At 39.6% G+C, this 23,431-nt stretch overlaps 1 protein-coding gene across 1 annotated transcript in view; it reads right to left on the reverse strand.

Annotated features, from left to right (window-relative positions):
- Nucleotides 1–985: 985 nt before the first annotated feature.
- esama (endothelial cell adhesion molecule a) overlaps nucleotides 986–23,431 on the reverse strand; it is an 81,473-nt gene continuing 59,027 nt past the window's right edge. The window contains exons 2-7 of the mRNA XM_020629291.3: nucleotides 10,266–10,417; nucleotides 7,320–7,521; nucleotides 7,074–7,229; nucleotides 6,093–6,215; nucleotides 5,740–5,875; nucleotides 986–4,773 (exon numbers count right to left, since the gene is read on the reverse strand). Of these exons, the coding sequence (XP_020484947.1) occupies nucleotides 4,236–4,773; nucleotides 5,740–5,875; nucleotides 6,093–6,215; nucleotides 7,074–7,229; nucleotides 7,320–7,521; nucleotides 10,266–10,417 (1,307 nt within the window). The 3' untranslated portion in view covers nucleotides 986–4,235. The remainder of the gene's footprint in view (nucleotides 4,774–5,739; nucleotides 5,876–6,092; nucleotides 6,216–7,073; nucleotides 7,230–7,319; nucleotides 7,522–10,265; nucleotides 10,418–23,431) is intronic.

A 23,431-nucleotide genomic window follows, 5' to 3' on the forward strand; every position in this document is an offset into this window, starting at 1 on the left:
TCCGCCTCAGCCAGGTGTTGTAATTACTTTAAGTAAAGACAACAGTAGACATACTTTGTACTGATTAATCCAGCTGGTTGTCTACTTCTGAATCATAAAACAGACGCAGATGTTACTCAGTGCACGATAAATTGAAACATACAAACAAACAAAGTGGCAAGGTTGATCTAGAATGTTTGAGTTGCAAAAAGTCAGTTTCAGTGAAGATGTGGTCTGGTGGCGCAAAAAATTAGAGACGGTCCGACTGTTTCCTTCTCTCTGCTGTTTTTAGATCTGATGTATGAAAGCAATTTCATTCTCAAGTTCAAGAAGAAGTACTGAATATCAGCACTGCTGTGATTATCTTCAGCACTTTGGCTGCAGCCTTGTGTCTAATACTGAATCATAGCAGTGCCCTCCTGTGTGATTTTGCTTATTTAACATTAACTTAATTAACACTCTATATATGAAGGCATTTCACAAACTTCAGTCACACAACTCTAGTTGGTTAAGAACAACACCAAAACATAGTTTCTATTTTGAATCTAGGCCCACACCTCATCATTCCTCTCATTTGTTTACATTGAGGAATTAGAGGGAGTGATGAGATCATATCTTGAAACAACCATTTGCAGCCTGCAGGTGGATGCTGATGTGATGGTGATGCTGAAAGCAAGAGTGCAGTTTTGGTGCAGGCAGGGCAGAACTGGCAACGACAGAGCAGAGCTGGCAACGACAGAGCAGAGAGACTAGAACTCTTAAGAGCTCCAATAAGGAAGCTGTGTTGTCAGGAAACTGTGGAGAATGACACAGGTCAGTGGGAAATCAGTGTATGACTTCATTTATGGTGAAAGCTATCCTGCAGAATTATATGAAAGCTTTATTTTAAAAAATAGCAGGGAAATCAGGAGGCATTTCTTACGCTGGAAAAACGCTTTTTGACAAGAACAGAGAGAAAAAATGGTCATGTTTTAAACCTAATGTGTAAAAATAACACAAACACAACTTACAATTTCTCTTTTATTTGAAAATATTCATACAAATAATTTTCCATGAACACAAATATGGAGGATAAACTGCACATTAATGTCCACAGTTACGTCCTATACTGTAACACGCGCAGGAGTTCGGCCACCAGTTTGTCCAAAGTGGTTTTACAACCCATCATAGTTTATAACTCACAGACAGCGAGTAAGAAACATCGGCTACGTATAACATCTGCTCCTGTGCTCTTAAACATGACTGTAGAAAAATAAAGGCTTGTCTTGAATACATTTGAATGTTCATAATGTACACGTTTTCAAACAGATGCTCTATGAGCTGTAAAGACTTGAGCTCGTCATCACTTTAACTTCACTCGTCCTGCTCTGTTGTATTTAAAACATCTCAACACAACAACACGGCTTCAAGATAAAACTACCCCCGTCTCGTTGTCTGTCAGGTTTGTGTGTTTTCTTTGAGGAATAATCTGCATACAATGCTCTTATGTTTCCTGTCAATATCAACACATTTCTCAGATTTCTTTGTTGTTATTCTGACTTTCTGTGCATAATTTAAAAAATGCAAAACATTAGACATAATGCTCCAGTGTAACGACATTACAGCAGGATAGATAGCATGATCACTTACAATAAATACATTTTCAAATTCTATTTTCCAAATCCAAATTTTACATAGCAGACGTGTGTGAACAGAAAGAAGAAATACACAATCAAAAATTGATTTCCCTTTTCCCTTTACATTTCTTTATGTATAGAGCAGTATATAACGTCAGTGCTGCTCTGATTTTTAAAGTTCTAAACATCATGGCAGTGTAGTATATGAATTATTTTGTTTAAATAAGCCAAGATATTTACTTTTAGAGTGAAAAAATATTTTGAGCCTAAGTACAAAATGAATCTGTTCAATCGTATTGAGCTGACATTGATGTTTTACCATTTCCTGTATGTTGTTTTAAACTTGCATTCATAGACTGTATATAAGAAAAGGGGTGTGGCCTCTTGATGTCCAACACAGACTGTATTAAAAGATGAATGACATGGAGCACCAGTAGTGTAATGCACGCGCCCCATTTACAGAGTTCTCTGGTCCTCCAAGAGGGCAGCCTGGGTTCAAATCTGACCTGTGACTACTTTCCTGCATGTCATTGCCCACTCTGTCTCTGTCTCTCTCTCTCCCGGACTCTATCCACTGTCCTGTCTCTAAATAAAGGCTTACAATCCCACAAAACAAACAATAAAAAAAAAGATATATATATGAACGACATGACAGCTCCCCAAAAGTGAAGGCAGAACATTTGAAGCCCACTATGTTGACTGGCTGCAGTACGGGTCATAAGCTCCGCCTCCTCCATGTTAACAGATGGGTCAAACTTTAAAATCAAAATACACGTCTTAAACTGTTTTTCTGGAACATCTAAGAAGTTTACTTTTTAAGGGGATTTGACACAGAGGAACAAAGTCTTGTCCTGTACATTTGTCAGAAGTGTTGATAAATGTTTTTTACATAAATCTGATCCTGATTTCTTTCAACAGTCAAGAATCTCATTTATTGAGAATATTTGCTGTGGGAAATATAAAACAAACTGTTTCTGCAGAGTGTTGTTGATCTCCTCCTGTGATGCACAGACATTAAGCACACATACAGTAAAGTAATGGTCTCTCTTTTTGTCTTGTTTGCTTTTGTAGGTTTTAAAGAGGCAACAATATGAAGTTGAGTCTGTTTTTTAATAACCAGCTAAAAACTCTGACAGGGGTTTAAAAATATGCACCAACATTTCCAGGGTTTGCTTCAGACTGTGGCCTCTTTGATATTACCAAGTTTCTATCATTCCAACCCTGAAAAATGTTTTATTCAGTACTTGAAATAAAAGACACTCTGCGTTGAGGAAACACTGAACGGTCATTTTTTTTAAGTTCATTTTTTTGTAAAGGCTGATTTTGGCAGGCGAAAATGAGCACTCTAGTTACAAGAACAGTTATTTTAAATTACAACTTGACCATGAAACCCTAAAAGTCAGCATGTCCCAGCTCCTCTCCTCTCTGCAGCTCCAGCCTCTCGGTCACTTCTGTCTCCATGGAAACCAAGATAGAGATGGAGAACAACTCTAGATCTCTGTGGCTACATCCACTTTTTAAATACAGTCTATGAAATACTCAGGGGAAGCTGTGTATCTCATAATCATAATAGAAAATGGTTGAAGAGCAATACCAAGGCATATTAAAAACACAGCAACTTGAGAGTTGTTCAGTTTTTCAGGGTCCTGTTAATATTTCTGGTCAATGTCAATCAAAAGTGGAACATATCATGTTTACTACTAAAATAATAAAGCGTGACTTCCTGTATATCTTTGGTTCAGTATCCAGTGTCGCAGTTAAAACATAAAAACGTATTAATATGTCCCATACAGGCTTCTGTACGGAGCAAAATTAACCCAAAAATAAATATCCTATTTACAATTTCTATTCTGCAGGCAACTTAAAAATTATAACAACTCAAGTGCGGACTTAGCAAAGTCACCAAACTGCAACTCTGAATAGTGCTCAATATCATAAGAAGCTTTCGCTAATCTGTGAGTCTAAGAGCATTTTATAAAACTGAACCACTGACAGAAGTAAAGCCAAGAAAAGGATTAGGATACTTGATCATATGTATATTGTAGTCTTATCTTTCTCTCCACAAGTCTGCTGCAGAAAAACACTCAGTAATAGGTTTCACTAAAAAACCAGGCCTCACTCGTTTCCTTCTGAGCTACATGTTCTGCTCTGAACAGTACTGAAACAATGTGCTTTACATTGAACTCTTTAAGGTAGTTCTTATTAAAGTAAATATGATGGCTGGAGAACATCAATCTGTCTATTCATCTGTGGGTCTTACAGATGTTTGAAAGCCTCCAAATGATCATCCATTTTGAATTAGTATGGCAGGAAGAAATATAGAATACAGCGTTTAAAAGATACGTAATAAAAAAAAACATTAGAAATGCTTTGATAAAGTAGAAAAAGAGGGTAAATGTATGAAAACTATATCCATACATAGTTTGTAATGTATACAGTGCATACAGAATATAAAAGGCTTGAGTATACTTGAAGTAAGGAAACAGTCTGTGTCTGTGGTCTTGCCATGAAAGCGTCAATAAAGTGATTTTTTGTTTTTACTGTAATTTTGCTAAATAGAAGTTGAAGCGTTCCCTTTACAAAAAAAATCAGAAGACCATATTTGATGTCTTAAAGGGAAGTACTTGTCTGTATTTTGCGTTAGACAAGAGATCCGGCTTGGTTCTGTGCAGGCACCATGATGGGCACCCCTCCCATGCGGGCGATGTTGGAGGCGGTGACGGTGGAGGTGGGCAGCGGCGGGGGTATAGGCGTGGTCTGTAGCTGCAGCTGAGGCTGGCTGTAGGTCAGTGGCAGCGCCTGAGCCTGAGGCAGCTGTGCGTAGCGCTCCGGTCTGGGCAGAGAGCTCCCATTGGTGGTGGCCTCGGAGGGGACGGGCTGATCGCGGGGCAGGGTGGTGTTGTTGTTGTAGCTGTAGTGGGTCGGGGTGGAGGCTCCATGGTGACGAGACGGCCTGTAGCCGGCCGTGCTGCCCGTGGCGGTGATGATGGAGGCGGTATCGGACGGGGGGCGCTGCGGGTACTGCTGCAGGTGGTGGTGGTTGTTGTGGTGGTGGTGGGGGGGCTCTTTGTGGTGGGGGCTGGAGGCGATGGAGGACAAGGTGCCGTTCTTTGAGATGATGTCGGAGCCCATGCCGCTCTTTGCCCATGACACACGCTTCGGGGCTTGAGCGTCCTCCCTGCAGGACAAACAAAGACTTTAGAGTGTCCACTTGATCCATCAGAAGACCGCTAATACATTCAGGACCTAAGGGGTACTAAAACCCTCTTTTGTAGTCGTGCTATTAATCACAATATATTTTATCATTGATATATATGCTGCAGCTGTTTCCTTTGAGATGGACAATGTGTCTCTAGCTCCTTCTGTTGTACAGAAATGAAGCCAAAGTACCCCCGCAATGGATGCTGACACATTGTGCGGCTGATTTAACTCGGAACCAAGACAAGCGTAGAGAGGATGACTGGTGGATCTGCGGAATTGATGTCACGCCCTTTTCCCCTAACTGAAGGTCACGTTTAAGTTATAGAAAAAATGTCAGATCCCTCAGGTTGGTAAAGTCCACAGCAGAACAGATTGTTGTGTTTGTTGAAGAAGACACTCAATAAAGTTTTTAAACTTATCATTACTTTGTTAAGTTTTCTCGCTTTTTCTTTCGCATTTCCTCCTCTACTCTACTCTACAGGAGCCCATTTGTCAACAGAGCTGTCAATCATGATACTACATCTGGTCTTTTTTCATTTCAAAGAACTAATTCAAACAAAACTACTCAGAAAAATGAACACTTGGACATAAATCAGCATTATACAAACTATCAAAAACTACCACTACAGAATCTGAATTTATTTGATGTGTATTTTCACTTCATAGATTGACCCATGTCCCATCTGTTAACCTGGAGAAGGCTGGGTTTATGAACTATACTGCAATCAGTCCGCAGGGGGGGGCTCTAAATATTTTTGGCTTCAATCAACTTCAACATCACTTGAAGTTGAGAGAATATCTGCTAATTTGGCAACACCCATTTGCCCATATAAGAAACAATGACATCATTTTGTTATCCCTAATTTATTTGAGTGGTACACACACTGCAGGAATACATTCTGTGATAGTCCATTGGACCATATGGCAACTGATATGAACTCACTTGATCTCGTTGGCCATGTCATCCTCGTTGTCTCTGCGCCTCTTCATCAGGAAGAAGAACCAGCCGAGGAGGAGGAGGAAGATGATACCAGCTATTGAGCCCACTACAGCCCCAACAATCATCCCAACATTGTTGGCTACAGGAAGCAACATGGGACAAAATATCATCACGTACATGGAAGGACAAATTAGCCAAATGATGTACATATATTTCCCTCAATCATTTTTCTGTTACACAAATGTCTTCAATGAGTTTGTCATTTCTTAAAACCTGCAAACAATCTTCACAACAAACAACCTCATTCACTAAGTGTAAGCATACAAAGTTTTATTGTGCTGCTGTGTGTTACGTACAGGAAGTGATGTCCAGGTTAATGAAGCAGCTCTCTGACCCGGCTGAGTTGCTGGCCGTGCACACATATTTCCCTGACATGTTGCTGCTCAGGTTGCTCAACCTCAGTGTGCCCATCTTCTCATCTGAAACAGCATCAAATACAGAGGAATAAGGTCACGCATCATGTATACACTCCACTCAATGAGTATTAACCAGAGCCTGTATAAAAACTGAATGTAAGTCTCAGTGACAGTGAAAAGGCGTTATAAAGCCAGGTGATGGTGGACACAATATCAAGAAGCAAGAGAGGCAGGCCTAATTAATATCTTGGTTACTAAAAGACGCCAATCTCTGGTCTAGCTTGTCATCAATATGGCATATTTCAAACAAAGAAAACAACACAACCAAAGCCAACAGTTTAAGTTCAGACCAAAAGTGTTTTTTTTGACAGACTGTATAAGTTTATTTCAGCTGTATAATGGGAATTTGCAGCTTTTTTTTTGCAACTACGCATTGGCTTCATTTTTTCAGCCCTGGATGTTGCTTCTTGGTATTTAGACACAGATGAACATATACGTATATAAGTGAAAAATTCAGATGCTAATTCATCCCTTATTGTTATGATTGAGGACTTTAGGCAGGGAAAAAAACACAGTGTATATTTTTTGTTAATGACAGAAAATACTTTCAATTTCAAAACACTAATTTCAAATTAATCAGTTTATTCTCAACAACTGCAGCTGGAATATACACCTTTCAACATATTTCTACATTGAAGATACTAGATCAAAACAGAGCCTTTAAATCTCATACATGACTATCACAGATATATTCATATTCCCATATATGTTTACCAATAACCTTTAAGCCATATAGCATGCCTCGTTTACTGTATAGTCCTCAAAGGGGGCGGCCCAGGGTTCTCCAGCAGCAAGAGATAGGACATAAATCTGACCTCTAAGTTAATAATAGTGATTGGTTAGTGTGCAGGCTCCACTCACTGAGCATGGGAGAGAAGAAGACCTCTGAGGTGGGACTGGTTTTCCTCCATTTGTACAAAGGAATTGGCTTCCCAGAGCTGGAGTTACAGGTCAGAGTCACGTTTCCCTTCAGCACCGCCTTCCCTGACATAGAACACTTGGGAACAGCAGGAGGCACTGAGAGAAAAAGATGTTTGTTACATTCTAATATACAGACAAACAGTGCAGTACATTTCTGTATAAGTCCTAGAAACAAGTCTTTCTCACCCTTCACATCCAGAGTGAGTTCGACAGGGGGGAAAGGATTATCAGGGACGATGACCTGGCAGAGGTAGCGTCCTGAGTCGGACTCCTGTGTGTTGTTGATGTACAGCGACACATCACGTGATGGCATGTTGGCTGTAAAACCAACACGGCCTCTAAACTGTGCGCTGCCCACGCTGATGGAGTCTTTGGTGTAGGAGATGATCTGGAAGAGTTAGAGAGTGAACCTCAGAAACATATAGGAAGTGAATGATGCCAGAGAGCAAAATAAGGAACCAGTTTACTGACATCCATGACGATATGATTGCGTGCTGCAGATATTTCAGATCAGAGAGTCAGATAGATTTTCACTCCTTACATCTATTGCACATAAAATAATAATTATTTTGAATCTGTCAAACATTTGGAGAATGCATGACAGAGTCCACTACATGCAACATAACTTCTACTATACTGATCAAATCTACTGAGAGAAAGTAATCCTCTTTGTGGCTCTTTTTCTTTAACCTCGGGTTAAAAAATCCTTGTTACCAGTTTAACGATGGACTTACTAAAGGCAAAATCTCTTCAGGGAGAAAAAAAACATTACAATGGATTTGATTTTACATTCTCTATTTGAATATTTGAATAGTTAAAATAGAACACAGTCAATAAGTGACTCACTGAAGAAAATAAAAGGAACAGGGAAAACTTGACTAAACTCTACTGTGTTAAACCCAACACCAGAAAAATACAGCATACACACAACATCCTCAGATAAACAGAAATACATATTACAGTTAGAAGAGGCTTCATGGCGTGATCGAGCAAAACAAGTCAGTGGAATTGGATGAGGAGAAATAATGCCAGTTGGAGGCAAAAAACGAAGGCAGGAGTGTTCCATTGTCCCTGTGTCCTGTGTATGATGGGCAGTAAATAGTAAATAGTAAATGGACTTGAGCTTATATAGCAGTTTTCTAGTCTTCCGACTACTCAAAGTGCAAAGTCCCATTCACACCCTGATGGTAGTGGTCGCTATGTAGTATGTAGCTTTGTAGTATCATCCATCAGAAGTAACTTATCCTATTCAAGTGTTTTGCCAAAGGACACATTGGACATGTTTCCCAGCTGGGCATCGAACCATCGACCATCTGCCACTTTTGACCTCAGTGATGGGTTGGCTCTTCTTGTTGCCAATCTAGTTTCATGTTTGGGTTGAGGGGGGAAAAAAAGAATCGTTCCAAGGACAGAACCTTGTGAATGAAGGTCTGATCGATCATTTCTGATGCATTCCAGGAAGTCAGGAAATGAAAACTCTGAATGGATTTCATGACACAGTGTCAAACTGAATTGTGGATCAAGTTGAACTTTTTGATCTAGAAAAGATTTTTAGCTGCACTTGCACACAGGTATCTGTTTAAAATGATACGTAAATGGCATCAGATTACCAGGGACTGGAGCCCGGATGTCATAAGTGTGTTTGCTCTGAACATTTTTTTCCTGCATACTCCAAATCCTGCAGATACGTACATCATATGTCCTATAAACTCAGACTATCAATGTACTACAAAAATACAAACCAGAACACTTCCCATATCAAAGTCCAGTCTCACATCTGTATCCATGTAATGGTCCTTAGTTAAAAATCTAATGAACCTTATTTACTTAATGTTACAAAAGCTGTAACCTTTGTAAGTAATTAACCTAACATACTTGTCCAATTTAAAGCTTTTTGGGGCTATTTAACTGCCTCACATGACTTCAAAAACAGAAGGAAAAACTATACAATAGACAATACATTGTCTATAAATGACACTATAAATTTTTCTAAAGAGTCATGTAATGAGGCATAGGGCCACTGAACAGCTGTCTGATTTGTCAGTTTGGACTGAGAACGAACAGGAAGTGACTGAGGAGAAGTCTGACTCTTCAATGATTGAACACATCCTGTAGAATAGACTTCAGAAAGTAATTTAAGTTAGAAAAAACACTCAGACAGTTTTTCTTTCCTTTAAAAAAAGTAGTTAGTTTGTCAGGAAAGATTACGTCAAATTAGCTGCTGGACTGAATACCAAGTGACGATGTGTCTGTGCATTCCTGTAACACACACACACACACACACACACACACACACACACACACACACACACACAGCTCTGCAGAGAGTGTTGGATCTTGGTGTGTGTTTGAGGCAGTGGCAGTTTGTTCTTCATTATTCATCTTTTTTGGCTACAAATGACAGTACAGCACAGTGACGCACCGGATGGCAAAAAAAACCCCTTGACTTTTAATCAACGGTGTCTTTCCCAGCTCTCTGCGTTCTCTTTTCCTGTTTTCTGTTTGATTGTGTTCCTCTTTTAGGTCGTCCATCTGTACAGCTCAATAATCTGAGCTGAACAGATACGTAAACTGAGTCATGACCAGGTTTCTAGATAAAGTGTAAAAAAAACCCCCAAAAAACCCAGAGAGCTTTACAGAGCTGGGCTTTTTACGCACAAACCCCTCAGCTTCATTTCACATTTTACCACAAATCATCTAATCAGGATAAATGTTGGGTTTTTTCCTATGTTGCATCAAAACACACTGTGAAGGAATGAGAAAACAAAAATGGAAATAGGTGTATAATAAAAAAAGGAATCCTGTTACATGGCACCTCCTTGACTCCGTACATTACATCATTCTATGCTAAGTGTGTATCAGAGCAGTGCAGAAATAAGACAGTGCTTGTATGAAAAGCTTTAAGCCTTTTTTGTCTTGGATTATTTTCTCAGGGTTTACAAAAGTAGAGATTAACAGTATAAAATCAGACAAACACCCTTTGAAGCTGTAATCCCAGATATCATACCCACAGTAGGATCAGTACAGAAAGTTCATGGCTCCACTGTAGATACTGTTTGTAAACTGGAACAAGATGTTAATAACTTCATTTTTTTTTTCTACTGGCTATGCAGTCTCCCAGATTTTTCTTACCAGCTGTGTGTTGTCGGTGACAAAGTTCCAGAGGATGGTGTTGGTGCTCAGGTCTCCACTCGACACAGGAATGTAGGACGCCCTCAGCACCACCATCTGACCTTTGATCACATCCATACTGGTCTCAGGCATTGTGATCTGAGCCCATACGCCTACACAAAGGAAGAAGAAGAAGAGAAAGACAATGTATGAGCATTCTGCACAACTTGATGAAAAGTCGACTGATTCTGAATCTAATGACAGAGTTTTGTAAACCCGAGTCTGAGTGTCAGGTTTCCAATGTTAAAAACAATGCTGTCATGTTTAGCATACTTAGAATCTGGAGAGATATTACTAAACACATTGGCTGGAGAGGTTTCTCATCAGCATTACAACCTCTGACTCAAAATAAAGCCTTCTCTCCAGGTATAGGGAAAAGTATTTTCAATGACTGGTATTCAAAGGGTCTAAGATTTGTGGCTGATTTATTTCAAAATGGTGATTTTATGTCATTCAATCAACTCAAGACCAAATACAGAATACCAAATAGTCACTTCTTTGGTTTTCTCCAAGTTAGACATTTTGTCCAATCAGATCTGATTTTCCCCACTGATCAACCATTGTTGAGCTCAATTGAAAGTTTTCTTCTCAATTTTAGTTTAAATGCGCTCAACGACAGAAAAATAATTTCCCTTTTTTATGACAAATTACATCCTATTAATTGTGATAGGGTTGAGAGAACTAGGGAATTATGGGAAAGGGACTTGGAGGTTGAACTTAGTGCAGAGGCGTGGTCAGGTACCTTTGTTTCAGCTAGAAAAATCTTAACATGTAATCGACTCAAAGAGAGCCAATACAGAATATTACATAGACTTCAGCGAACACCACAATTTTTAAACAAGATTAGTCCTCAGATCTCCGCCCTCTGTGTGAAGTGTAAAAAAGAAGTAGGAACTTACTATCACTGTGTATGGCAATGTCCCTTAATATCCAGGTATTGGAAAAATGTTGCCCAGGAGCTTGGCTTAATTTTTCACAGAACAATAAAACTAGAGCCAGCATTGTTTCTCCTGAACTTACCTACGCAACAGTTTTCTCTATCAACAGGACAGCTCGTTCTAATGGGTAAACTTCTGCTCCTAGCGAGGAGATGTATTCTGTTTCAGTGGATTCAGGAGAAGCCTCCATCAGTCACGCAGTGGTACAGAGAAACATTTAAGGTTCTTCCTATGGAACACCTCAGTGCTAAATTAAAGGGCAATAACAACTTATTTTATAATATTTGGCAACCCTTCATAGATTATCTTCCCACTGATCTGGTTGGCTTATTGCAGAAAGGGTGCCCACACTTTATCTTCAAAAATACATCATAGTCATGTTTTTTCCCTTTGACATGTAGTTTAGGTAGATAAGATTGTATCTGATATGATATATGTTATTACAACCCATGTATGTTATTATTATTTTTTTTTAAAATATATATATATATTTTTTTTTTATTCAGTAATTTGGTTACATCAGTGCTGTCTTGTTCTGTGCTTGTTATGTTAAAAAATGAATAAAATATATATAAAAAAATAAAATACAGAATTGAATGTAGTGCGCAACTATGGCCAGAGGGGGGCAGCAGAGAATAAAACACATCGACGCTCACAGGCTGACTCTGCCTCCGTCATGTTTACTGTAAATAAAGGTTTGACTTTCTCATTTGGTGGGAAATTATTTCACTCTGCTTGTGAGTCAACAAAAGTGTACACCTTCCCTTTATGATGAATAGGATAAGACTGAGAAAGGAAAAGAGAAAACAAATACAGGAGGAAAAAGAGACACCAAATAAAGATGGTTGTTTCTGTTTGTATTTGATCCATTCTGCTCTTTTCACATACTTCTCGACCTGCTCTTCTCTCTCTCTGAGGATTCACCTCTCAGATAGACAAGATTAATACATCATAGTCAAACCTTTAGATAAGGTGGACCTAAGTTATATTAATTTTGCCGAGCCTAAAGACAATGATGTCTCTTTTTTAATCTAAAGAGCTTTTATGATTAATAAAAAAAAAAAAAAAAAACACTTTAGAAAACAAAAAAAGAACATTTGATTCTCTGCCTTCGACTTGACCAGATGTCCAAAAGAAAAGGACTGTGACATCCTAAAAGCAAGTTTCTCCATCAGTGACACCTCACATAGCCTCCTCCCTCATCTTCTCTTGTGCTCCCCCATCTTTAATCTTCCAAACCTCCATTCACCTTCTTATTCCTTTTTAACAAATCCAACATTAAGGAAAAGTGCACCCAGGTCAATTTAAATCAGTGTCACCTGCCGGTTAGTACCAGTTTTACATGTGTGTGCTTTTGTGTTCATCAGAAAGCAGACGATGTAGAGATGTGGCAGGTGTCGGGCACATTCTGAAAAATTGATTAGACATCTGTGTGTGTGTGTGTGTGTGTGTGTGTGTGTGTGTGTGTGTGTGTGTGTGTGTGTGTGTGATTGACACAAGCTTTATGTAAAAATGCAAAGAGACGGAAATGTCACAAATCTTCATCCAAAACGTATCCGAAAGCATGGAGATCAGAGCCACACACATTGACCATGCACTCTGTGTTTAATGACTGTTGTGCAGCAGGGAAAACAAGACTCATCTACTAATTAGTACCCCTGTTTGGTGTCACACTTTTCACTAACAAGAACATCCCTCCATGCACAGGAAGTGATGCAATCCAATGTAAAGCCCAGTCTGAGAGCGTGAAGTGTTTTCTTGTCCGGAATAATCGGAGAAACCTCCTCACTTCCTCTGCTACAGCTCCTCACTACAAAGAACCAAACTCGCTCGTCTGATGTCACGGTACATGACTTTTTGGGTATTGAAGTCCTCAGAATTGAAATAGTTAGCCTCAGGCTTTCTGTCACTTTAGGGCCACTATCTTGCAAAGTGTGCAAGTGCTGCTTCAAAGTCACAAAGAAAACGTGTTTGAGAGAGTTTTGCTTTAAAAAAAAATCTGTTCTCTCCCCCTAGTAAAAATGGTGAGCAGGTGGGAAATAAGCGATAGAAAGATAGGAACTGGTGTGTGTGTGTGTGTGTGGGGCAATTGTGAGAAACTTTTGTTTGTCTTTTTTGGCGCCCCCTCTGGACGAAATAGTACATCTCAGTGTTTATATTAATCTTGTCCTGTACAGTTGTGATTTATCATTAAAAAACATGTAATATTCCTGATTGTCTGGTTCAATTTTATCGCTGATATGGAGCCATCAGTGTTAACTTCCATCTGTTGAATATTCACCTTAAAGACTCCTTACAGTCGCTTTAAAAAAAAGATATAACTATTTTGATTATTTGAGTTTTTACGTCCACTTCCTGTTATAGTGAAGTGCTTTATTTTCAGAGATTTCTTTTAAATTGTAAGCATACACTATAGATGTAGACAATCATTTTTCAGATTCATGTTAAAGGTTTAGTGTCTATCTGGTTTGTTTGGTGGTTTTAAGTGGAGAAGAGATTGACAGACAATATGCCTAACCTGCTTTAATATCTATTTAACTCTGATTGGAACACAATGCTTTGTTGACGCAGACCTTAGGGGAGTAACTGAAACCATTATGTCGTTAGTAAAATGTTAAATCAAGTGGGAAGAAGGGTCCTTTTCACAAAGACTTCTACATATATCAGACTGCCCCCTGCTGGCCATAGGAAAAATAATTCCGGTACTACACATGACCTCACAAAAGTCCCACTTTTTAAACCAGGCAGCATGTCCATGTCTTATACACTCTTTGATTTAAACTGTATTTCGGCCTCTTAAGAGCAGGGGAAACAAGCTGAGAACACAAAGACCATTGTTAGCCCTTATAACGTCTTTTCAGAAAGACAATCAGAGGAAAGTCATCCTGGCTGTATCTTAGAACAGAGGAAGGATAGCTTTGCATCAGTTTTTCCACTTGGGAAGAAATACTTTCCAAAATGTTAAACTATTCCTTTAAGTTTCTTAGTGTGGTCTGAAGGAATAAGGAGAGTGTCTTGTTTCTGATGAGTTCTGCATTAGTATTTCACTTACTCTCTATTTTGTTAAATCAAATCCTGTATTTCATCTCCAGGTGTTTTTTTTGTTCTCTAACGTGCATACATGACTCCAGATAGACACATTTTATTTGGAAAAATGGGCCAAATCTTCATCCCCTCATTAGTGTGGCTGATCACTCTGGCACATTTTTCCCCCTCATAAGAATGTTGCCAAGTGCTGCTTTAAGAAGATTTCCTGACAGAAATCCTCCCCTGACTCAGACGAGGATGCACACCACAGGGGGGGAAAAGATGAATGGATGAATGGAAAGATGGAAAATGGAGGAATGAATAGAAAAAATGAACAAGGGCACGGGGGCTCTTTACTCTTAATTTGGCGGTTGATGCTTAATCTTCCCTCTGTGGCAGGTCTGAGATCAGCTCTGCAGGCTTCATGGAGACTGTCTTTAAATACTCCACGGTGACTGATGGAGGGGCAGATGGAGAGAGAGAGCGTGCAGTGTGAAGAGAAAAGAGAGAATAATGAGGTCTGGATGGCTCTCACTGTAGATAATGGGGGTATTTCACTAAGTCTGATTTAACAAGGTGTTTCATGGCGACATGGACAACCTCTTATTCATTCTGTAGACGAGTGTGCACATGTGAAGGACTTTATGGTGTTTAGATGAGGATATCTGGAAGCATGATAGCAGGCATCAAGCAGGGGTTTCTTAACATGTGTGAACCATGGCACGTTAATAGGATTTTATTTGTTTAAGATGTTACACTATATTAACATTAGCATAAATTCTGCATCAGAAAATGACACGCGCTCGTCTGAATATATACAGCTATTTCTTTTACACAGTTTCCATCATGCCAATGGGATAAAAGGATTTAGAAGCATCTATTTTTCGATGGTTATGCCTGTAAATGGCTAAATATGTTCAAAACATATTAGAGTAGGACAGAGAATAGAAAATACTTGATTGTCTTTTGGATGCAAATGTAGAAATCTGTCTGTGTCTTGCATGTGCGCATATGTGACATATAAGAAGGGGGAGGGGATGTTCAATTGTTTTCATTTGGTAGTTGAGACATGCTGGACACATATAGGCCAAAGTACACGCACAGGCTCAAACAGGATCCTACGGACATGCACAAATTGAAAAATGTCAGAGCAAGGGGAGTGCATATGAAAGAGTGCCCGAGCAATTGAGGTGCCTCCCTTATATATAAGAGACAAAGCTGTTCAATGGATTTAATCAAAGCCACCAAACTCTGTTGACAAAAAGAGCAATTTTACCTCACAGAACAAAGTGGTGTTCGGTCTATTGCTGATTCAATCAGTTAGGGTTTTCTGGTAAATGTGTTACCTTAGAGTTTTAAATTGCCAGCCCAAAAACACACACAATACAATAATAATAAAAAAAATGCCACAAACATTTATGAAGAAAACCCTGAAATAATTGGAGCAGCAGTAAACGACCACCTGTGATGATCTGCGGGATAAAATTGTTTTTTTTTTGTCAGGTAGCTCCAGAAACAATTTGAACCTACAAGTCATTCACACGCCTGAAAATGTAAAGTAAAGGGCCATTTCAGAAGCTCCAGGAGTGCACATGCACTGATAGGACATGAGCTAATAAATCAGTGTGGAAAAAAAAAAAGAGATGATGCCGACACGTGACTCGCTGGTTGAGTGTTGAATCTCAGAGCCAAGTGTGTGTTTAGTACACACGAGTTGGTTGGCGGTCCTCTGAGCACCATGGAGGCACAACAGAGACAGTTTTTCCCCTTGATGAAAACAGTTTGTTGTGTGTGTGTGTGTGTGTGTGTGTGTGTTTGTGTTTATGTATGTGCAAATCTCCTAATTACAGGAAACACTTCAGATTGAGCCTGTTTACTTGTGCAGAGCTCTCTGCAGATGAATCAGGAGACAAGCAACCTTTGATGGGCGTGACCTTAACTAGTGTGTTTCAAGCTGAAAAAGACAGGCGGGGTGGGAGGGTCACTTCCTCAGAGAGCGATATCAGCTACTTTAAGTAAACTGCTAAAGTGAGTGTGGGGAGGAGAAAATGCTCTACGATTGAATAATTTCAACTATTTTCTATATTTCAAGAAGGAGCTGTAGAGAAATCTACCTCTTATCCAGTCCCATTAAAGATTGAGCGTAAAGAGCCGAGAGGCTGACAGGATGAGGAACAGAGTGATGAAAGGGGGAGAGGAGGGGAACGATGATATCATCTGATGATCAGCGAGGACAAGTAGCTCAGTGTTCAAAGATGTCCCCATCCTTGTCCTCTCTCTGGAGGCCGGGTGGAGACATGACACTGTCCTCTCTCTGTGTGAGATAAACCTCCAGGGCTATACTCATGGGAACGGCTTATCCCAACTTCACCAGATCTGACTTCTGATCGGTGGCTCTTCTGTCATCAAAAGTAGGTTAAAGTATGTGTGAGTTCCCGTGTGGAGTTCAACCAAATACGTTGAGTATTTGTTGGAAGTAGTAAAGTGAATGTCTACATAAAGAAGTGTTTGCCAATACACCACAAAGCTGACATTATCCTGAGGTAATATAGATTATAGTCTATAATATAATGTCCATGTTGTCTATAAATTAGGGCTGCACAATCACAACTACACATCTAACCTTTATATATAGAGCACTTTTCAAAATGGAGATACAAAGGTTTTTAGGACAGCTGTTATGATTGTAAATAGCCAACTACTCAAAGCACTTTTACACCACATGTAGTAGTGGTTGCTATGCAGTATCATCCATCAGAAGTAACTAACACCATTCATACACCACCACCAGAGTAGCAAGAGCAATTGGCCATGTTCCCAGCTGGGGATTGAACTCTCAACCTTCTGGTTGAGTGGTGACAACTCTACCAACTGAGCCACAGCCACCCATGATACATATAGTATTCACACATTGCACATGTTAAGTGAATCACTTTGAACATAAGCGCCGCTGTGTTTGAGAAGTTGGAAGTGGAAACTAGGGATGTGCGTATTAGTCGACTGAATATACATTTTATAAATGTTCACCCTAAGTAGACAACGAGAAGCTATTCTTCCTGTGGTCCGCAGTTGACAATACATTTTTCAAATTCATATTTTAATACGGAGGTCAAGCATTATTATCAGATGTGCAGACGTGGACACGACAGCATGTCCCTTTATTTATTTTTTCCAGAGTCTGCCTGTCTTTCTAACCAAGCATGCCTCATAATTACGTAAAGCCGTACATGTGCTGTATTGCAACGTTATGTAAGAAATGACCGTGCTCAGGCCCGGTTAGTCCTGGAGCAGTGTGAGCTCTGGCCGGCTGCGGAATGGGGAGGGGGGACAATCGTGCTTAAGCACGGAACATCTTTGCTAGTGGTAGTGCGCCCTCAAATTAAACGTAACGTGTGATGGACTTCTTTCTATAATCCAATGCTAAAATAAATAGTTAATAAATAAATGGCAATGTCTCATTATCATAAAAATATAAGAAATGAAAATGATGGATCATTATAGATTATGAAGGAAATATTACGACCCTGTCCGTCAAAAGAACAGCCAAAGGGGCACTGGTGGCACAGTGGTTAGTGCGCGCACCCCATGTATGGAGGCTATAGTCTTCCAGGCGAGCTGTCTGGGTTCAAATCCAGCCTGTGGCTCCTTTCTCGCATGTCATTCCCCACTCTCTCTCCCTGATTTCCACCTATATCCAGTGTTTTTCAATTAATGGCACAAAAGCCCAAAAAATAATTAAAAAAAAGACAGACAACAAGAAAGCCTAGCGCAACCTCTGCTACAAACAGTATCTAGATAGTTATATATTCAATCTTAGATACATGTTATGTGTTTTAACCACTAGTTTAACCTTTATTCATCCTACAGTGGAGAAATTCACAAATGCTAAATGTACTCTTAAGACTTATTACACGGCCACTCTGGTGCTCCTCTGGGATATGAACTGGGACCTCTTGCAAAGCGAGAGACCAACGAGCCTCATCAAGTCCAGGATTTTAAATGCAACACTTTCCCCTTTCCAGCCACTCGCAGAATATAAATGTACACTACTCCTTTTATGTTTTTATTCTGTAGTTAAGGATTCACATTAACAGAAATCTCAGCACTGAATTATTTAGTGTAACACCACACATCACACTTCAACAGCTACAAAAAGAGATGATTTCACTTTCACCTCTTTCCTTGTAACCCTTTAATGTGTATGCATACAGTGTATGAATATTAAACAGCACACATTAAGTACAAACTGACCAACAGAGACTGCTCAAGGGAATTATTCAACAAGAGGAAAGTCATCATTTAGGGCAACTATCAAAAAGGTTGTTGATTGAATTCATGGTGCTCATTTTGCACTCAACTAAAATAATGATTTTGTTTTGGGACATATGACATTTCTCATTGAAACCACTTAGTGGAGCGACTTGGTTTATTGTCCTTGTTTCCAGGAGTTTAGCAGTTGTTCAGTGAGACAGAAGAGATGAGATTCTCAGGCTGGTGTTGCAGAGTGGGTTAGTTCCGCTGTGATTCACAGTCTTTTTTTTTTGTTAAGAGCGACATTAGCGGCACAGTTAAACACAGACAGAACAAAAACATTTAATGATGAATTATAGATAAGAGAAAAGTGACAGGAGGGGAAGACGGACACACAGATGATGTCGCAGTCTGCAGCTAAAAAAACCTGTGCTGTATATCAGTCAGTGCAAAGAGTTTCTGGAGTTCAAGCCTAAAAATGTCTTTCTGTCAGATTGTTCTGGAGTTAAAGAGCAAACTGAAGGACGACTTTTGAAAACACAATCATGGTCTGACAAAGAACAAGGTTTGGATAATCTACAAGGGGGCTCAGGTGCAATAATGACCCACCTTTTCTTCCAAATAGTAGCAATCTTTGACTTACTATGGCTACTAGGGCTGGGAATCTTTGGGTGTGTCACGATTCGATTTCAATTCTTTGGGTCATGATTCGATTCAGAATCTATTTTCGATTCATGATTCAAAGTTTATTTTTGAATTCGTACATACTTCAGGATCTACTCCAGGCATCTGAGAGACTGACTGAATTTCTTGTTGATGCATTTGACATTCTACTGAGTTAAAGAGCTAGCCTTAGCACTTAGCAGAGAGTGACTGATTAGCCAAAAAAACATTAAAGTTATGAATCTATTTAAAATCTCAGAAGATAAGAATCTCGATTTTTACAGTAATCGATTTAGAACAGACTAATGCTTTGGTTGCCAATTAAAGGAATTTTGGAGTCAAAATGAAAATAGGCCTTCCATTTGGCTTTTCTACCAATGAAGACCATTTTGCCTTACAGTGTAATGATCCATCAATCTTGATCGTGGAATTGATGCAATTAATCATTATCATTGACGTAGAGTAAAAACATAAATCCATGAATACATTTCCCTTATATTGCTTTATTTTCAAAATTCCCATGGCATGAAATCATGTTAGGGTTCACCATCTTTGTTATGCTCTTATTATCTTAAACCTGCATAATGTCTCAAACCCACTGTAGGAACCTTAATCAAATCATATTTTCACGATTGTTTTATCAGCAACTCTAAGAAGCTTCTCAACAATTCACTTTGTTGAAGAATGTTTTATTTTATTAAACTCTGTCCAACAATAGTGCAAACCACCGTCTGCACGGCAGTGACGCTCTGCTCCACGTGCTGCAGACAGTGATTGGATTTTAAGTGTGAGGACAGATTGCACTAAATTTGACCAGCCACATGATGACATCACTGCTCAATCACCCCAAGCATTGATTTCTGTATGACATGTTCTATGAAGTTTTCACAAAGTAGTGCCTCCAGAAATAGTTCACACTTGTTGGATTAAACACACTGTTCTGCTTAGCTTATGGTCAAATTAACAAACCATCAGGGACGCTGGAAGTCAGTTTCAGTTTGGGCTGCAGAGAGAAAATCTTTCTATATGAAGTTATACTTTCTGCTGTGCAAATTCATCTTTTATTAATCAATTTGAATGTTCAGGATTATTAATACTTATTAACTTAGAATATATAATTTATTTCCTCGTCATGTGCATTTCAGGAGCTTTCTCAGTAGCTGGTTTAGAAAACAATTCTACTTCAGCCTTTATTGCACCATATAGGGTTGAATAGAGGGTCTACATAGACGTAAGGCGTAGAGGAATAACAGTAAAGAAAGACTTGAAAAGTGCTCACTTGATGTTTGAGTCTTACTGTTCACATGAGGAAATGTGTCCCTCACAGAGGTAGAAATTCAAGAGCAGTTAAACACACACACAGAAACACACAGCTTCATTCTCACAGAGGGGGCTTGGGGTGAGAGACGGAGGCGGAGCTCGTCATCTGATAACTGTGTGGTTTCTGTTCCTTCCAGTGTAATTAAAGGAGAGTCACAGCGGTGGGACTGTTGAAGAGAAGAATGTGTCGTCTCTGTCCTCGAGTGTAAAACCACCAGCCGCTCATCAGCTTGATACACCGACAGAGAGGAAGAGAGGAGGGGGGGGGGGGGGGGGGGGGGGGAGCGTCTGCTTAATTGGGAGAGCAGAGAAAGGATGAGGCCAGGAGGGTCAGCGGTGTGTGTGGGTGTGTTTGTGACTGCAGAAGATTGTGTGTGCCTGTGTGTGTGTGTGTGTGTGTGTGTGTGTGTGTGTGTGTGTGTGTGTGTGTGTGTGTGTGTGTGTGTGTGTGTGTTGAAGCAGGGGTTCGTATTCATGTATACAAAGCAGACTTTCTATCTACCTGTGACGCACATCTCTTACTGTTTACCTTGACAGCACAGTCGAGTCTCAAGGTACAAAGTTAACACTATGAGGCCTGAATTCATCCTCTACGCTGATGATCCTGTAGTATACAGAAATAAGATTGAAGTCTTCATCAGAGTATTGAAGTTCCTACTGTGTTTGCATGTTGTGTTTTTGTTTGTGTAGTATTCATTTGGCCACTATAATTTAACCTTAGATTGTTTAAGCCAGGTTACAAGCTCAGCTTTTATGCAACTCATTTTCTTAATAAAAAAAGCATAATGTCACAGAGAAGGGGGTTTATCCAGATTGTTAGTATACGGTATGCAGAAATATTTGTTAGGGGAGCAATGCGTCTCAATCTCACGTTGAACTAAAGTGAAGCCAAAGGACCTCAGTACGGGCGTTGACATTAGATGTCGGTGATGTCATTGGTAGTCAGAGTCTTTGCGATGGAAATCAGCAGGTAGAGCCGCAGTATTGTCCTGCCCATTCTTCTTACAAAGACACATTAATTAATTGAAATACATGCTAACAAAACTTTTAAGATCCTTCAGATTGGTACAATCTAAAGAAATACTGATTATTGGAAAATTAAATGACTTTTGTTTTGCTTTGTTACGTTTCCTCTCGTTTTCTCCTCTACTCTGCAAACATGTAGCACACAGTGACACAGGAGCAACATTTGTTAAAATAGCTGTCAATAATGATATTTTACAACCTTTTTTAATAGCAAACTTATCAAGTAAATTAACAATTGGGAATGAATGTGCAGACAAACTAAGTACAGTGACAAGAGCTATGTTTGAGAAAAAGGTATGTGACCTGAATTTCTCAGTTACAGTCTGACCCATGTCCCATCTGTAATCATGGAGGAGCCAAAGCTTATGAGATATACAGCAGCCAGTCAGTAGAGGGAGCTCCAAATGTTTTGGCTTCACTTGTAGGCAGCTGTCATGTCATCCTTCTTTTTAAACAGTCTATGGTGCAGACTGACAGAGCTGCTATGCATGGCTACAGACTGTTAGCAAACAGACTGGAGGCAAAATGTGACCACAAGTCCCATTCTACATGTGCTTTTGATTTTTTTAATTTTCTTTGATGACTAGAGAGGAACAAAGTTAAACTCTAAGACCGCATTATCAGTGTCGGCCTAGCTTGAAAAAAGTTTTCTCTTTTGTCTTGAAACATTTTCATCATCGGCCAGTTTGTTGGTTTTAAAATGTGCAGAATATGAATCCTTGTCAAACACCTACCATCCACCAAAACCATAATGCTAATAAAACACATGGACTGCTCTGACGAGATCATCCAAAACAGGAATAATATATACTCTCTAAATCAGAAGTTGGAAATCAGTTCCATCCATTGTTGTGACTTAAAGCGTTCTCTCACTCCTCCTCAGTCACTTCAATTATTTATCGATTGCACTATAAATGCATCCTTATGTCCTTATTGTAACCAAAATCAACAACAACAACATGACAGTATGTATGCTGCATGATGAATGTTAAACCTTTCATTACAATGTTTTCTGTGACAAACATGTTCATGCGCTGAGAAAGATATTCAACCTCGTGAACTGGACAACTTCAGATAGCTTTTCAGCACTGTAGCCAGGCTGACAGAGAGTCATGGCTCCATTGAGCCTTGTATTCCTCTCGCCCTCACCAGTAATGACTTCCTGAGTTTTTTCAACAACAAAGTTTTAGACGTCAGAGACAAAATTGGTAACCTCCTGCCCTTACCTGGTGCGGATACGTCTGATACGGCAGAGACAGTTCCAGGACCAGATATTAGTCTTGACTGTTTTTCTCCAATCAACCTTTCAGAGCTATATCCCATTTTTTCTGCGTCGAAACCGTCAACCTGTATTTTGGACCCAATCCCAACCAAGCTGTTTAAGGAAGTTTTTCCCTTAGTTAGCAACTCTATATTAGATATGATCAATTCGTCTCTACTGGCAGGCTATGTACCACAGGCATTTAAAGTAGCGGTAATCAAACCTCTACTTAAAAAGCCTACTCTGGACTCAGGAACTCTGGCTAACTACAGGCCTATATCCAACCTTCCTTTTTTCTCGAAAATCCTGGAGAAGGTGGTAGCTAAACAGCTGTGTGACTTTCTCCATGACAACAGTTTATTTGAGGAGTTTCAGTCAGGATTTAGAGTCCACCATAGCACTGAGACTGCACTAGTTAGAGTTACAAACGATCTACTGCTAGCCTCAGACAGGGGACTTCTGTCTGTGCTCGTCTTGTTAGATCTTAGTGCTGCTTTTGACACCATTAACCATCGGATCCTGTTGTACAGACTGGAGCATTTGCTTGGAATTACAGCGACTGCTCTAAGTTGGTTTGAATCCTACTTATCAGACCGATCTCAGTTTGTACATGTTAATAATGAGTCCTCTATGCACACTAA

This window comes from Labrus bergylta, chromosome 14 (genome assembly GCF_963930695.1).
Source record: "Labrus bergylta chromosome 14, fLabBer1.1, whole genome shotgun sequence".
NCBI lineage: Eukaryota > Metazoa > Chordata > Actinopteri > Labriformes > Labridae > Labrus > Labrus bergylta.